The 17,775-nt window shown below is 33.2% G+C and overlaps 1 protein-coding gene across 2 annotated transcripts; it reads left to right on the plus strand.

Annotated features, from left to right (window-relative positions):
• The first annotated feature begins 2,690 nt into the window (after positions 1–2,690).
• LOC132635363 (protein AE7-like) lies at positions 2,691–10,639 on the plus strand. Of its 2 annotated transcripts, none has more exons than XM_060351727.1 (6): positions 2,691–2,821; positions 3,677–3,844; positions 5,013–5,118; positions 5,210–5,309; positions 9,705–9,750; positions 10,166–10,639. In XM_060351727.1, the coding sequence occupies exons 2-6, from the start codon at positions 3,721–3,723 to the stop codon at positions 10,264–10,266; spliced, it is 477 nt and encodes a 158-aa protein (XP_060207710.1). In that variant the 5' UTR covers positions 2,691–2,821; positions 3,677–3,720; the 3' UTR covers positions 10,267–10,639. The 2 variants fall into 2 exon arrangements, with proteins under 2 accessions (XP_060207710.1, XP_060207709.1); XM_060351726.1 differs by having other exon boundaries at positions 2,726–2,887.
• The last annotated feature ends 7,136 nt before the right edge of the window (positions 10,640–17,775 follow it).

The raw sequence follows: 17,775 nt of genomic DNA on the forward strand, positions 1-17,775 counted from the left end.
TGTTGAGGATCATTTGGGGTTGGTCTAACCTTCCCCCAGTGCCAGCCATGTCTAGGGTTCGATGAAATCCCTTGAATCTTGTGCGAACTGGGAATAAGGATGGTGACAACCACCCTAATCTCATTCCAAAATACTCAGTCCACACATCACAAAAAATGCACTATGAGAAAAAATATCATGTTAGGAAAGTTTGGCTACTTCTATTATTATTATTACTATACGTGTATATCTTCTATATATTATGTGAAATTTTATGGGATCCAGTCTAACCAAATTCCTTTTCTTTTCTCCTCTTCCCCTCTCTTACTCTTCGTATGGCCATTTGGGCCAAGGACACAACCTTTCTATTGGGCCAAAAGCCCAATAGGACAATCCTTTCAGACTTCTATCGAGTCCGAGGAAGGGAAGCTAATATGTGTATCCATGAAGGCCCAACCATGGGTGAAAATGGTTAAGGGGCTGGGTACACCCCAAGTCATTTCACTATTATTGTATGATATGTTTATATTTATACTTGTATTTGTAAACTCACATTACTATTGGAAACCAAATGGTTGGAACTAGACGATTTAGGCAAATAGTACTTAAGCCGTTTAGTTGGACTTTAGGCTCCTTCGCGAATTTTCAAAACCCGTCCTATTTTCATACTTTTAAAGAGGATTTCTGAGAGGCAAATCAGATGGTTTTTTCTTATAAAATAAACTAGATTTAGGGAAATTTGGGTAGGCGTTAGCATATAAACATTTTTATCAAAACTACTTACCGTATAGTCCTTTGTTTCAGAATTAAAGGAATACATTACCTTTTCATCATAAAACTAGTTGTTAAAAATGAGAGATTTTATATAAATCACGGCTGATTTTCCAAAACCAAAAAATGCTATACTTTGCTTAAAAAATTGGCATAGTTTTGGATAAAACCCAACAAACAAAACCGAGTTTTTGGGCCAAGGCCTACCAAATTGCCACAAATCAAGATTTTGATCCAAAGCCCAGTATTGAATGTTTTTTTTTTTTTCCAGAAATGAAACAAACAAAATACATTTTCTGGGCCAGGGCCCATTACATTTTCTTACCCAGAAATCACAACTCTTTTTTTTCCTTTAAAACGGGCATGAGTTTACATAATCCTTTACTCGTAATAAATGTATTGTAGCCTATTATTCATTATAAATTAAACCTATTGTTTTACGGCCCAATGCCGAACCAAGCCGAATTTTTAAAACAAAGTGCTAAAAAATGTTCTTTTTAATAAAATGGAATAATAAGTAAAGAGTTCTTGGCTTACATATGCGATTTACCCGAACCAAGTGTGGACTAAGGCATGAACTGGAAATTCATATATATTTTTATCACAAAATAATTTCCTTCCTTACAAAAACTATTTATCCTCATATATAAGAGGAAATATATTCATTGGTATATGATAAATCCAACCTAAAAATAAGCCCATATATAAGGGAGCTACACTCAATTCTTTCAAAGAAACTTGATATGCAATAAAAGGACAATATTTACAGGAATTTTACACTAATAAACAATTCATGCAAATACCCACACATTGGAATTCGAAGGTCAACCGTATAATACGGATCCTTAATACTAGAGTGCCTAACACCTTCCCTAGGGGATCACCAGAACCCTTACCTAGAACTTTGGATTAAGAAGAATTTTTCACGATGTATGAATAAACCCTTCAAAACTGGTTTTCCTAATTTCCTAAAAATTAGATGGCGACTCTTTTAAAACAAAGTCCGAAAGAGCACCAATGAGTTCGAAGTAACTTTTCCGAGCGCTAATCCTACCCGCAAAAATGCGAACCGTAACACCCATAACCCCATTTTTCGTACCCCTAGAAAAAGTCAAAACTATTTACCCGAGATGCCCCGAAATTATGATACCAATATGGTATATAAATATACTGAGATGGTATCATGGAAGACTGCTTCAATCCTTCTCTTAGTCCTCCATGGTACCATCATGTCATATAAATATACTGAAATGGTATTATAGATGATCACGTTCATTTATTTAAAAAGACACACTTTTCTCGAAAGAATATCCATCGTCTTATATACACATATTGTGATGGTATTATGAAGGACTGCTTCAGTCCTTCAAAGAGACACTCCTCAGGACCATGGTACCATCGCGGTATATAAATATACCGAGATGGTATCACGGAAGACTATTTCAGTCCTTCTCTTAGTCTTCCATGATACCATCGTGATATATAAATACATTACAATGGTATCACGGAGGAAGGAGCTTGGGCAAGAGGATATGTCGGGTAAATATTTCCGACTGCCTAGGGCAGAAGCGAAACTACTTTAGCAGGGACATAGAGCGGATAAATATTTTATATTATAGGGGTATTTGGTGTTGTTTTCCCAAATTTTTGTAGAAGATTTTGGATCAAATCCAAAGACAATGGACTCATTTGGCCCTTTAAAAAATTGTTCAAGAAGTTCCAGTAAATGGCACAATACATTAAAGGAAAAGAAGGAAGAAATTGCACGATTTTCCCTTCAAAGGGGTTAGTCTTTAATTTTTGCCCTTTAAAATCAAATTTAAGTTCTTTAAAAATATGCGGAAATATAAATTTATATCATGCGAAAAAATTGTTTGCTAAGAGACAAAAATTAAAGACCGGTACAAAATAGGGACCAAAGTGCAAATGACAGCCAACCTCGTCCTAATAGAAAAATAAAGACAAAAATAATTAGACGTTTTTAGGTCCCAAAGATTGAGGAGATGTTATTATTGCCCGCCAACATCCTCTTTTCTTCCACCATCTCTCTCTGCTCTCTGCTCTCTGCTAGGTTCTTCCTCACTCTATTTCTTTCCCATCACCAGTTACAGTTTTTTCAGATTGGAAATTGAACTTGGTAAGTAATAAAATATGTAAAAACCATGTAATTTTCTCCTTTTCTTAACAAAGTTGTTATTTTTAACTTGATCCCTTGTGCCTATTATTCTTGCTTGAAACCTGACCCTTGTGAAAATTTGTGATTTTGTATGTTTATTCACGTGGGGTATGGAGTAAAATCTGTTAAAAACATATACATTCTCCTGTTTTCTTATTGAAGTTGTGATTTTTAACTTGACCCCTTGTGTCTACTATTCTTTCTTGAAAAATTCCACTGACCCTTGCGAAAATTTGTGATTTTGTATGTCTATACACGTGGATATAGAGTAAAATCTGTTAAAAACATATACTTTCTCATGTTTTCTTATTGAAGTTGTGATTTTTAACTCGACCCCTTGTGCCTATTAGTCTTTCTTGAAATTTTTTCCTGACCTTGTGAAAATTTGTGATTTTGTATGTTTATTCACGTGGGTATAGAGTAATCATCTTATTCCAATTTATGTATGATAGGTCTCTTATTGGACTTGCTTCTCTTAGTTTGCCCAAATTAGTTTTAGATAACTATTTTTTTTTTTGGTAAGTTTATTTGATTCCTTTTTGAGAACTGGGCATTTATTAGTTCATTGTTTGCTTCAGTTTTGATAATGTTGGGAAGTGTATTTTCTGATTTTGTTTTTGTGAAAGAAAAAAAGATGCAATTTTTAGCTGATGACGATTGAAAAACAAGTTTGAGGTTTATTTATTTATTTTTGATTGCAAGGGAAGTATTTAGCTTAGAAATTGGCTTTGCGTGTTATTCTTTCTACAGACATCAGAACTGGAGGGTGAATCTTATACAAGTCAGCAGTGAAAATGGTTTCTGAATTAATAAATGCCAATCCGGTAGTGTATGAAAAGAAGGAGCGTCGAGATAGAGGCGCGACAGCTGTTGTGGACGAATTTGCAGCTGAACCTATTGACCAGCTAGAAATTTTTGATATCCTTCTGAATGATTGCATTGATGACTGAAATTGGATATTGTTCTTAATTTGTTATGTCAGACTTGAAATTAATCTTTATATGTTAAGGGAATATCTATGAGGCTAGAACTCCTCCACTTCAGAATATGCAATAGTCTTATGCTCACGAGCCATACAAAACCAGCATGCTAAGTCTCTGAGTAGCATTAACATATTACACCGCGAAATACCTAGAGGAGGTATTTAAATGTGCAAATTGGATAATTCGTTTGTACTAGTTGTTTTTGATATTTATTGTTGTGCCATGTAGCTTAATGTGAAAGATGAAGTGAAAAAACCTTTTGTACCTTTTCTGGTATGATAAGATTGTTTTTTATTTCATCACTCATTTATTTTGGCTAAAGCCCAAAGAATGAAGTTGGAGTAAAGTAAGCATATTGAGTGTTTGGTTACTTTGCAGTAAGAGGGGAGATGTAGTGGGATTAGTTATATGTTAGTCACTCTGCTCCATTTTCTGTAGAAACACAACAATAGCTTGCTTTTCAGAAAGCCTTTCGCTAAAGAAGTTGACATATGATTTTCTTGTCTTTATTTGCTTTTCCTCGGATTTTTTTTTTGTGTGAGTGGGGGGGGGGGGGGGGGGGGAGGGGGGACCATGCGTTATTTGCACCTTCAACATTTGTTTTAAATTTTTGGAATTTCGGCCAAGGCAAATCAAAGCATACACATTGTTTTCCAATCCCTAGCAAATGGTAGTAGAATATATTAGGAACAAAGTCATGAAAACTGTTAGGGTCGTGCTGCCTCCAGTTCTGATTTGAGGTGATAGTGTTCAATCAGGGACCGACCATCTTTGTATACTTCCTATTCAATTAAAAGATGGATCAGACTAACCAATTGCTTAATCATGATTGGAATCTTCACTTTGCTTGATGAGCCTTTACATAGTTTCATACTATTCCCTTGCATCAGAAATACCAGTGTTATTCAACGAGTAACATGAGTACAATACATTTGACTGTGTGTTTTATAGGATTCCTGCTAACTATATTCCAGCCTGTTTGGGTCAACATTGTATCATTTCGAAGAGAATTAAGCAAGTACAAAGTTTGATTTGTTGGGGCAACTTAGCAATGGAAATATAATCATTCCAATGGAAATATAATCATTCCTTAACATTCTTACACCATATTAGAGATATAAAAGATCCAGAGCATCCCTATTCTTTGGAAGAGCTGAAAGTTATAACAGAAGATGCCGTTGAGGCAGATGATGAGCGAAGCTATGTAAGGTGAGAAACGAATCCGTTTCATATGTTTCTGTTTTGATCCCTTGTAGGTGGCACTTTCGTGTTGTCTAAAAAGAGGAAATTTCTGATTCAGGGTCACATTCACGCCTACCGTTGAACATTGCAGCATGGCGACCGTTATTGGATTATGCTTGCGTGTGAAACTTATGCGAAGTTTGCCTTCCCGTTATAAGGTATGCTTTATCACCCTTCTGTTTCGATTCAATAGACTCGTATATTTGCACATCTTTTCCTGTGAAAAGCATCTTACAATTGATAAAATGTTATGCTATAATTGATGTGCTATTATGATTTTACTATAGAAGTCAGTAATTCCCAAAAACCATGGCAAAGAGGGTTAAACCTGAAGAGCTAGATGAAGCATTTATGTCACATGCTGCTATTTTTGTGTGTTTTCTTAGAACTGTTAATGACTTCAACCTCAAAGTTATTTCCTTGGCATCAGTTACGTGAATCTTCAGGCATATATCCTAGACTCTCGTGATTTCCTTTTCAAAATCTTTACCCATTTGCATATATAGTTACCTTTTGTTGAACCTGTTATTACTGGCATGCGTAGATTCTAACCGACATGGCAAGTGTCACTGTCTAGCTAATATCTGGCCTTAATTTAATTCAACCAAGCCACTGATAACAAAATTAATTCAACCAAGCCGTTGCTTTAACTCTGGTACATTGAGTAGTATTAAATGGCTAGTTTTCCTTTCGCAGCCTAAATGATACACAGTAAGCAAATGAAGTGACAAGAATTGGGAACAGGTAAAAGGACATGCGCGCGCACAGAGAGAGAGAGAGAGAGAGAGAGAGAGCCGTTACTTTAACTCTGGTACATTGAGTAGTATTAAATGGCTAGTTTTCCTTTCGCAGCCTAAATGATACACAGTAAGCAAATGAAGTGACAAGAATTGGGAACAGGTAAAAGGACATGCGCGCGCACAGAGAGAGAGAGAGAGAGAGAGAGAGAGCCGTTACTTTAACTCTGGTACATTGAGTAGTATTAAATGTCTAGTTTTCCTTTCGCAGCCTAAATGATACACAGTAAGCAAATGAAGTGACAAGAATTAGGAGCAGGTAAAAGGACATGCGCGCGCGCGCACACACACAGAGCAAGTGTCACCGTCTAGCTAATATCTGGCCTTAATTTAATTCAACCAAGGCCACTGATAACAAAATTAATTCAACCAAGCCATTACTTCAAATCTGGTACATTGAGTAGTATTAAATGGCTAGTTTTCCTTTCGCAGCCTAAATGATACACAGTAAGCAAATGAAGTGACAAGAATTAGGAACAGGTAAAAGGACATGCGTGCACACACATAGAGAGAGAGAGTGAGAGAGAGAGAGAGAGGGGGGGGGGGGGGGATTTATTAGTAGCTGAAGAGCATTTAGCATATGCACAGATCTACCTCTCTATGGTTCTTGGCTTCTTGCTGCTATTATCTTAAACGTCCCTCAGCTGTGTGGCATCTTTTAGCTTCACTGTAGCTGCCTTACGACACCATAATCATTTTATAAAAAATAGTTGGGAAAATTGGAACCGCGTTGTCCTGGTTTCCGAAATCACAGCTGAACTTTGTAATTCTGAGTTCTCTATCCCAGTCCCTTCCAAATTCCTATGAGTAGTTCATGACAACCACACTTAGTTCTGGTTTGTCTTCATGTTGTTAGGTCATATATGTTTTCCTTTAGATGCTCCAATGACATTCAATCTGAATATCTGATCAACTGTGGTTGTGGGTTTGCTTCAATTGAGAGGGAAGTGGAAAGAGTAAAAGCTGTGGGAAAAAATGTTGAAATGGAATGTGATAATGTAGAGTCTGATTTGTGGTGTAAATCATGATTTTAGGTGTTATATGTCCTGTAGAAGTAACTCAGAAAAATGATACTAGTAATTAAATCAGTGAATTTATGTCATGTCAAATTATGTTATTTTGTGTATCAGTGATTTTCTAATAAAAGTGCTAGTTGAGGAAAACTTTTTCCTTTGCGTAAGAGTGAACAGTGTCTTTTTATCCTTACTTTGGTTCAAGTAGGTTAGAATCACTTCAAAGTGTTTGTTAAAGTGATTCCTTTTACACATTCTCACAAAAAATTTGATTTTCAAAGTATTTAACCACTTTCTAGCATTGATAAAAGCAGTCCAACTATTTGTAACAAGTTTTCTCTAATTATTGTCTCAAAACTTTAATTTCAAACCACTAAGGGGTCACAATTTTTGACAAATCTTGATTCACCTCGCTACTCTTCTTTATGGTGGCATTCTGGCCAGCTTGCGAGCACATCAATTAATCTTTTTTTCTATTCTTTCTAACGTTCTTATACTCAAAAATGTTTTAGCCATTCTATTTGGTTTTAACCCAACACTCTGTTTATGTTGATATATTAATGGAAGTTACACTTAGCCAATCAAAAGAAAAAAAAGCTGTAGCCATTCTAAGGGAATTCTCGGGTTTCTCATTAGTGAGAAGAATTAACTTTTTAAGATTATGCTAGTTTTTTTTTTTTTTTTTTACCAACAGTTCTCCTGATATCAAGATTGACATTGTGCTTCCTGTAAAGAAATGGATCATGGGTCTAACTCAACCCCAAAAGCTAGCTTATGAGGGGAGGATTGCCAAGTCCATATAACGAGACCACCCATCTCATTAACCACCGATGAGGGACTTTTTTCATTCTTCAACACCCCACCTCACGCTCAGGGCTGGACATCTGGAGCGTGAGCAATTTAATTTGGGGGCCCAACATCGGGTGAGATGGGTCTTGCTCTGATACCATGTAAAGAAATGGATCATGGGCCTAACTCAACGCTAAAAGCTAGCTTATGAGGAGAGGATTGCCCAAGTCCATATAAGGAGACCACCGATCAAGGACTTTTTTTCATTCTTCAACACTTCCTATAACTTCGGGTTAGTATGGCAGCCTAACCTTTAACCCGTTAGCCAATTGAAAACAAGTTAACTAGTATTGAAGTATTGACCTTTGAAGTTCTATAATTAATACTGAAGTTGCTATGTTCCTGCCTCCCATTTATTAAAAGGGTGTTCTGAGTTTGATCAGCATATTACGAAAATTCTCTCCCCTGCACAACTTAAAGCTGTGGTTTAATTTTTAGCTGTTTCAAACCAATACCAGTTTTAAATGACGCGTTTCACCAAAAGATTAATATTAATACAGTATGACCTGAATATGAGCCCTAACATATAAGCTAAAATCTTCTAATAAGACAACATGTCGTTTCTACGTAGTCAATATAGGCTAGACGTTCGTAATCAGTTAAATGTTTGTTTTCTTTTTTAAAATTCTTGTAGTCTTGTTAGAGACTTGTACATAGATGTAGAGGTAAACATGATAAATGTGTGTTTAGAGAACCTATAGTTGTAGAGAATTTCCAATTTTCCTTACAAGACAAATTATTTATTATTGGAATAAATGGACCTGATAGAGATAAACGTGATAAATGTGTGATTTAGAGAATCTTTAATTTTAAAGAACTCTCAATTTTTCTTGCAAGACAAATTATTTAGCTTCGGAATAAACGCACTGATAGAGTTGAATAAGTATAGGTGATTTATATAAGATGATCAGCTAGTATGAGATTGTAGCTTAGTTGATCGAGCAAAAGTGATTTGTAGTCGAGCTTTCAATGATTGGATTTGTTAGCAAGGGAAGCTGCTTGTATGTCCTACGTTGGAGTTTGTACCCTTGATACCCTTTTTTTCTTACCTTATTAACAAAAAGTCAAAATAATCGTGGATGGAGAAAACAATTCTATCCCTTTCGCTCTGTACTTCAGGTTAAGTGAAAAATTGCATTCTCATTCTCATTCTTGCTCTTCAGCAAAGTTGTCATGATATTTGCAAAGTTCTTGGGTATAGCAGCTTCCTTTTCCTGAGCAAAGTAGGATCTTTTTGTCATCATATTTGCTAAGTTCTTCCGGTCCATAGCAGTTTCTCCTCTTCCTACACAAGATAGGACCCTTTTGAACTTCTCTCATTTATACCAGTCTTAAAATTGGTGTTGTTTTCATATCACCTTGTTTGTCCTGCTAAGTCTTTGAAGGTTTAGTGGTTTACTCTGTTAGGCGATGAACAACTAAATGAGCTCAGCTATCCTGAAAACGTAGAATTTGTTTATCTTTCTCCAGAAGTAAAAGGTTGGGCTTGATATGGATTGTGATATAGCTTGTATGGTGAAGGTACAAAAGGAGTCGGGTGGCTTCTTTTGGCTGCCAGAAATGAGAAATGAGGTCAATGGACTTCGTGAAATTTTCTTGTGCTTTAATTACTTGTCGTTTTCCTGCACGATATGGGTAAGCCTGTATCAGACCTTTAACCCTGTCTGTCTGCAATTTCAACTTTCTAGTTGCATTCGTAACTACAAGAATGAAATAATCATGTGAGGACTTCTGTTGGAAGTCATTTATTTTGTTATAATATCATGCAAATATTTCCACATTGAAGTTTTTTGTTGATAGCTAGCTATGTCTTTAAATTGTTTGAAATTGTTTTATCTGTTCGCAAGTATTCGGTCTGCTTGTTTTTAATAACATATCCTTGTTATCTTGCCAGGTGGATATTAGAGTAGCACCTGGGACTCATGCTACAGAAGCTGCAGGTAGTCTATCTGTCTCTCTTTATATCTGATACCACATCTGATATTTAGCCACCAATTACCCTAACTACTAACATCAACAAATCTGGAGCTCCAATTCTCTAGCTGTCGCTCTGCTGGACTTTCTCCTAATTGAACGCACCCAGGCCTGCATTTATCTCCTTGCTTTCACAAAACGGCACCTACCTTTTCCTGACAAAGCTCATGACTGTAATCATTATATTCACCGTTTTAAACATTTTTGGAATCTTTTTTCTAAGTTATAAACATATCCTAGTCGAAAAGAGGAGGAGGAAAAGAAAACCATACAACTTTCTTGTTTATTAGTATCATAAAGCATTATCTTTTTTTTTTTTTTTTTTTTCAAGAGTAGTTCGCGATTGCTTTATCCATCAACTGATAATGTATTTTCTCCCAGTAAATAAGCAGTTGAATGACAAAGAACGGGTAGCTGCAGCATTGGAGAACCCTAATCTTGTCGACATGGTTGACGAATGCCTCGCTCCATCTTATGCCTGAGGAAGCTTTTGTTTAGTATATGGAGATCCAACCTGAAAGGCTTTTCCTCAAGCATATGTTTATTGGTGTTTGGTTCACTTATTAGGTTATGCAAGAATTGTAATGTAGGGATAGTTTATGCAGGTGACTAAAGATGAAGGGCAGCGATTATATTTTTCTTATGCAGCAAACCGAATATTACATATATATTTTGTGGAATTTATGTTGAGATCAATTTCTTCAATACCACAGGCGAACGATCCCTTATTAGCATAATGTATTTTCTCTTGCTGCTGTTTAATAACATTTTTTGTTTGGATTGATTGTATCGTACTGTATTGTAATTGATAAGTTTACTAAAATGTCCTAATCTAGTGTAAATAATTTAAGACGACTTCTTTCTGCTATTTTGTCATCAATTATGCATTATAAATATATTAAGATATTAAATTCATGTAAATATATTTTTTACACTTCACTTAAAAATTAAAAATCTTGCAAAAATTACTGCCTCAATCATCAACACACAAAGAGTGAAATTGTTTATAATAGTGTTTTCATGGAAAGTTCATTAAAAAAATATACATGATTCTAATGAAGACAAAAATATATTGATCCATAGTAAAAATTAATGTCTAACGAACATGCAATAACAGAGTAGTAGTAAGAATTAACAAGAATTTTAGCAAATAACTTGGTAGTAAGAACAAGAAATTTAGCAAATAACTGAGTAGTAGTAATGAACAAGAAATTTAGCCAAAAAAAAAAGAGTAACGAACAAACTAAAAGAAAAGTCCAGAATGGAGTTAAATAATACTTCTAAGGTAAAGAATGAAATAGGATTACGAAATATTAAGTAAGGACATAACTGGAACGGGAAATAGGTAACGATGGGATAACACCAAATCGGTTGTTACATGAAATGGGGCTTTTCGTTATTATGTAATGACGGATTTAACAATACGATACAATTCATTTTAAGTAACAATCAAAACAAATATTGTATTTGTAAACGATACGATACGATACAATGGGTAACAACGATCCAAACAAAGTGTTGGTTCTCGAATCGGGTAGGAACAATCAGAGGATATGCGAGAAGAACAAACACAAACAGGGCTAGAAATTGAAAAGTTGCACGAGGGAAACTTCATCTGATAATCAGGTGTGTCCGGTTTTCGACGGACAAGAAAGATTAGGGTGTACCCTTTCTCCTTATAAATCTATTACAGTAGTTTGGCTCTTTTTTCTTTCTTATGTTTAAAATTACAAATTAGTAGGAGTTGTAGAAAGTGAGATGCAGAGTTTGACTTATTAGTTTCAATGGTAATTTTAACAGTTTTTCTGAGATAGCTCAGAGGGAGGATGAGCAAGTCGCAAATGTGGTGGCATAGTTTCAGCCATTACAAGAATTGTTAATATCAATTTTGTACTGACAAAATGAGAAGCATGAAGAACTACTTCAACTCTAGTTCGAAATTCCGAAAGCAGATCACGTAGTGAGAAGAGTTGATGAGGGGAAATGAAAACTAGGTTTTTGATATTCCTTCGTTGAATAGGTCTGGTGTAGAAGAGATGGAATCATCTGAGCCTGTTAGTTACATGCTTCTCAGTCTTCTTTTTCCAGGTCTTGGGTTTTCAAGCAAAAAAACTGGTTTAATTTGATGTCATTTTTTCGATTTTGGTGTTGTTTCCTTTATTTATCTATTTTATGGGAACATAATATACAAAGTATGAGCATACGGATCCATCGTTTCACCACACAAGAAAACTGCTAGGAGCTCAGAACTGCATTACTAATTGATATCTTGGGAAAAACAGAAATATAATCTTTCAAAATTATAAGTCACAATCTTTCGCTGACAATTGATTGGCTTTGTGCTTTTATTATAGTATAGAAGATGTATATACATATACACTAGTGGTGATAGGCCGTTGCTGAGCCCGAACTCAAACTCAGGATAGAAAACTAATACTTTTGATTAAAAATAAATAACTTGTATCACATTTTTAAGTTTCCACAAAATCTCTTATTTCACTAGATTAAAAATAATTGAATGAATTCAAATTACAATCAGGGGTATATATTTTATAGGAATTTGTTTCTTGTTAGACAAACTCCGAACTCTCCAAGAGGTTTTCCACTTTTGTATTCCTCTTTTGTGAATCCAGAGTTGATGTAAGATAAGCCATATTTAAGAAAAGTGAAAATTTCACTTTTCTTAAGTTGATGACTGTGACCTCTAAAAATGACAGATTCTATTTTCATGAGGTATAGTTAAAAGGGTACATCTGTTACGTATAGAAACTGATAAATGGAGAGCAAGAAGTGTCGGTGTAAACTTTGTTGCGACAATCAAATGTCAAGTATCTTACCTTTTTTCTGTTTGTCCCAAAAAAGCAAAAAAGTGTCTTTTTTGTCTCTTTTTATATTTAGTAAGTTTTTAATTTTAAAATTTTACATGGCAATTTAAGGCCACTACATTTAAAGGACTATACATATCATTCATTTAAGACCACAAAATTTTAAAAATCCTTTTATGTCTTAAATATCGCATTAAATCAAATTAAAACACTTAAATTAAGAAGGAGGGAGTAACACATATTTCAAGGAAAAACATTTAATCTAGATCAGTGTTTTAAAAGGCGGGGGCGTAAGACGGGGCGTTTTACATACGCCTCGACGAGGCGTAAGCCTCGAGGCACGGGGCGTAAGCCCCATGGGTATTTAATTTTTAGTATTTCTTAAAATAATATAATTACAATAAATATTTTTAAATAGGTAAAATTACATAAAAAAAAAAAGAAAACTGTAAAAATACAAAAACAATTAAAAGAAAATGAAATGAACTTTTGTAAAAACGTAGTTTACACTACACAAAGCTACGATAAAGACAATTACAAAAAGAAAAAGCATAAAAAATACAGAACATAGTATAATAGAAATTATCCTCAATATAATAGAAAGAAATATTATCTTAGAAAATCAGCAGCTAGAAAACCTTATTTAGACATAAATAGGCACGTAAGAAAATATCGCACAGAAAGAAATTATAGAAATAAATTAGAATGCTTCACTAGTGGAAGTGTAGAGCACTTAGCAAATACATGTTCAAAAAGAATAAATAATAAGACAAGAAATTCCCAGCTAATTGAAGATTTTCAAGAAACATTAATAAATGTAGACGAATATATGTCAGATACAGAAAGCATATATTCTATAGTAAGTGTAGACACTGAAGAAAAAATCAAAACAGACTCATCAGACTCAGAAGTTGATTAATGAAATACGATTAGAAAATCTAGACTTAGAAGCAATGGATAATTTAGTAAATATAGCCGAAGACTGTAACCATGAGTTTGAACGAAATAAAGGATTGGATAGTAATGCATGTTTCTTTTGTAAATGGTATCCTAGTAGAGACAAAAGAGCTAAATGTAAAAATTGTTACATAGAAGGATGTACAATGTGTATAGAAAAAGAATTAGTCTTTTTGTTTTTTCTATAGCTTCGTCTACCGCAAACTCGTCTTGTATTAATTCTATATTCATAAAAGTTGTGTCTGTAATTTCATTTTCGTCTAAAGTACTTTCTTCTTCTATGTCTTTTTATGGCATATAATTATAATTAGTAAAACGTACGGATGTCTCTCCCTTAGAATTAGTGTACATTAGGTGATATTCTGGCTGTAAAATCTTTTTTCTATTAAAATCTTCTAGATTCCATTCCATCCCTGCATATTCTTCAGGATTTATTTTTATAGGCTTTATTAGTCTTATTCCTTTATTTCCCATTATTTCTACTACATCTTCTACCTTAATTTTAAATTTTGTATTACTATTATTAGTCATTTTTCCTAGAAATCCTACGCATATTAATAAATTATTACCGTCACACATCTCTTCGTATCCCTTGGTCTGTATTCCTATTTTTATGTGCTTTCCAAATTCTGCTAAGTTCATTATAAAATCTGGGCTAATATAAAAGATTCCTCCATTATTTGTCATGTCTACTTCTGTTAGTCCTATAATTGATTTTTTCATGTCTGACCATCTATCGTCATAAATTACTATTAAAACTTTTGTTCCTAAATTCTTTCTAGTTAATCTTTTTAATCCTACTACTATTAATCCCATATGCATTAAACTTCTTCCAGTATTTTTTATTTGTCTCACAGCTACTGGGTCTATTAAATTTATGGTAGTAATTTTAGTTCCTATGGTTGATATTTGTTCTTCTCTATAATGTCTATATAATTGGGCTGTGCTTGAAAACTGTCCTATATTATATAGAGTTTTTGGATTTAACAGTTTCAATTGATTTTGTTGGAAAATTTGTATATCTCTATCTACATCTATTACTTCACTTAACTGTTGATTGTTTTCTTCTGGTGTTCTTTTATTTAAAATTCTTGATAAGAAATTATTATCTATTCTGTTATCTGAAAAATTTATTCTTTGTCTTTCTTGCCTTTCTAATCCTCCTTCGTTTCTTGGTCTAGTTGAAAGAAAGTCCATTTTTGTGGTTTTCTAAGTACTTTAACCTTTTCTTTTTGAGGTGTTATTTCTACCTTTTTTAATTGGTCTATTAATTCGTCAACTTCTTTATTTTTAAACGTCTCTTTATTTTTTTCTTTTTGTTGTTCAGTCAACCACGAAATGCGTTCGTCTAATAATTCTAACCTTGGTACTATTTTTTCTATTTTCTTTATTATTTCTAATATTAATGAAATTATAGTAGTATTCTGTTGTATTATTATTTGGTCCGATTTAGCGTTAGGTATATAATCTTTATAGTCTGCTGGTAAAGGTATAGATTTTTCTATTAATTTCGCGGCTTTTTCTTGAGCTAATGTTGGTCTACTCATGAAAGAGTGATTTCTTTTAGTTCTGCTACTGTCTTTTTTAATTCTCTAATGTTACTAGTTAAAACTTCTACTTGTTGTGTTATTTTAGAGACTATGTGGGTTGTTTTTAGTTCTATTTCTTTTGGTTTTTCTATAATAACTTTAACTAACTTTTCTATTTCCGTTTTTGTAGGTAATTTTTTTAGATTAAATTTATTAACTAGAGTCTGAACTTTCTTTTCTAATTCTAATTCTTGTGTTTTTAAGTAATCTAGGTTTTGTTCTAATTTTTCAAAGGTTTTCTTTTGCTTAGTCTGAGATGTAGCTACTACTTCTAATATTCTAGTGATATCTTTATTATTTTCTTGTATTTTTTCACTGAAATTTATGACTAAATCTACTAATGTATTTAACTGCTTGTCTTTACTATGTAATATATGTTTTCCGTTACTAAAATTACACTTTATAATACTATGGTCTGTTAATGCTCTATACTTCTTTTCTGGGTATATTTTTAAGTCTAAGTATTCTAGATTTTTTAAGATATCTATTTTTCTAGGCTTATTTATTATCCTAATGGAATTTTTATTTTACAAACTTTTTTCTGATATTTTATACTAGTCGTAAGTCTTTCTATATCTTCTCTTATACTGTGTAATTCCCAAGTTATAGCAGAGATTGTTTCTTCGTTAATCTGACTTTGTATTAGTGATGATAATGTTTCTGAATTTATTATTTCTAAATATGCACTTAGGGCTTTTTCTATTTGTTGATATTCTCGTCTTTTTTTTATATCTCTATATAAATACCAATGATTAATATGTATTTGTCTAACAAAGGGTAGTGTTCTCATACAATCAATATGGTCTAAACCGCTTTTGGTTTTTTAAAGTCTTTCCAGATTTTATATATCGTAGTAATTTATATTCTAATCCTGATATTATGTCTATTAACTCTTGTAGTCTTAACTGGTTTTCTTTGGTACTGCTTAATTTAGTATATTCCGGATATAATTTTTCTAACTCTTGTTTTACAGCTAAATAATTATCTTTCATTACCTAAAAAAAAATTAAGTGAAACTAGTTTGTATTTTTGTCTAAAGATCTTCTTGCTCTGATACCAAGGTTTAAGATAAACTACCAGGAGCTCTGATACTAGTATTAGCCAGACAAAACAAAAAGGGTGAAGTAAAGAAAAAGTCATGAAAGGTAAGACAAAAAAGGTGAAGTAGAGAAAAAGTCATGAAAGGTAGGTAAGAAAAAGACTTGGAAGACTTAGTTCGGTGAAACATGAAGAAAAGAAGACAAAGGCATTGAAAATAATATTTGGCATCATTAAAGTAGGGGACATGAGACAATAATAGAGGTAATAATAGAAGATTTTTTGACTTTGTGAAAGGACTTTGTGATCTTTCAGAAAAGATACTTTGAAGTAGAGAAATGATAGTGACACTTCAGAAAAAAGAAGACTAGACTTTATTAAAGTAGCTTTAATAAAGTAGTAGTTTTATTTAGAAATGAGACAGCTCAGCAAACGGACAAAATTATAATTTAACGTGGTCCATAGGACATAGAATACAACATATAATGGATATACTACAAGAAAAATGTACTCATATACAAATACAAAAACAGTTAAAAGAAAATGAAATGAACTTTTGTAAAAGCGTAGTTTACACTACACAAAACTACGATAAAGACAATTACAAAAAGAAAAAGCATAAAAAATACAGAACACAGTATAATAGAAATTATCCTCAATATATATATATATATATATATATATATATATATATATATATATATATATATATATATATATATATATATATATATATATATATATATATATATCTGTGTGTGTGTGTGTGTGTGTGTGTGTGTGTGTGTGTGTGTGTGTGTGTGTGTGTGTGTGAGCGCGCGCGCGCTTGATCCTCACAAAAAAATGATCAAAACCCATTATACACCGCTTATAACTTGTAATTATATATAACATAATTTTACAAGTATAAACAATACAATGAAATAAAAGCTATTATGAAATGCAAAACAATTCTAACATTTTAACTTTCAAACACGGAAAAAAATACAGTTTCTTAAAACACTATTACTATCATACTATTCATTTTATCTCCCTATAAGCAAATAATCAATAAAATTTATCAATATTACAATTAAAACATAACTTCTTCATGAACAAAAAATAAAATTATATGATAATTCTGATACATACGACTTATGACCAATGACAAGTGAAAATGTACAATTCCGCTATGTGTTTTTTTTTTTTTTTAAATAAGTGATATTCACCCTCACGACTTTCTCAAATAGTAAATATCCAATACTACGACTTGTTATAGGAGTTACACCAATCTTCTATTTTTATAGATGAAAAACTATTAAGTATCATTATTTTGTTAAATAATTATGAGGGTGAATGATTTTTATTAAGGAATTTAAAATATAATTTGTGAAAGAATTGTTAGGTGAGCCCTGGGCGTTGGGGGTTAGGTGTGTTTAGGGCGTACGGTTGGACACTTAGAGCGTAAGCCTCATAGGAACTAAGCCCCGCACGTTAGTCCCAAGGCGTTTTGCCACTGCCCTGCCCCGAGGCGAGCCCCAGGGCGAGTCCTGACACTGCCTTTTAAAACAATGATCTAGGTAATGAATCCACGCCAAATTGC

The sequence above is a fragment of the Lycium barbarum genome, chromosome 4 (genome assembly GCF_019175385.1).
Source record: "Lycium barbarum isolate Lr01 chromosome 4, ASM1917538v2, whole genome shotgun sequence".
In the NCBI taxonomy this organism is placed as follows: Eukaryota; Viridiplantae; Streptophyta; class Magnoliopsida; order Solanales; family Solanaceae; genus Lycium; species Lycium barbarum.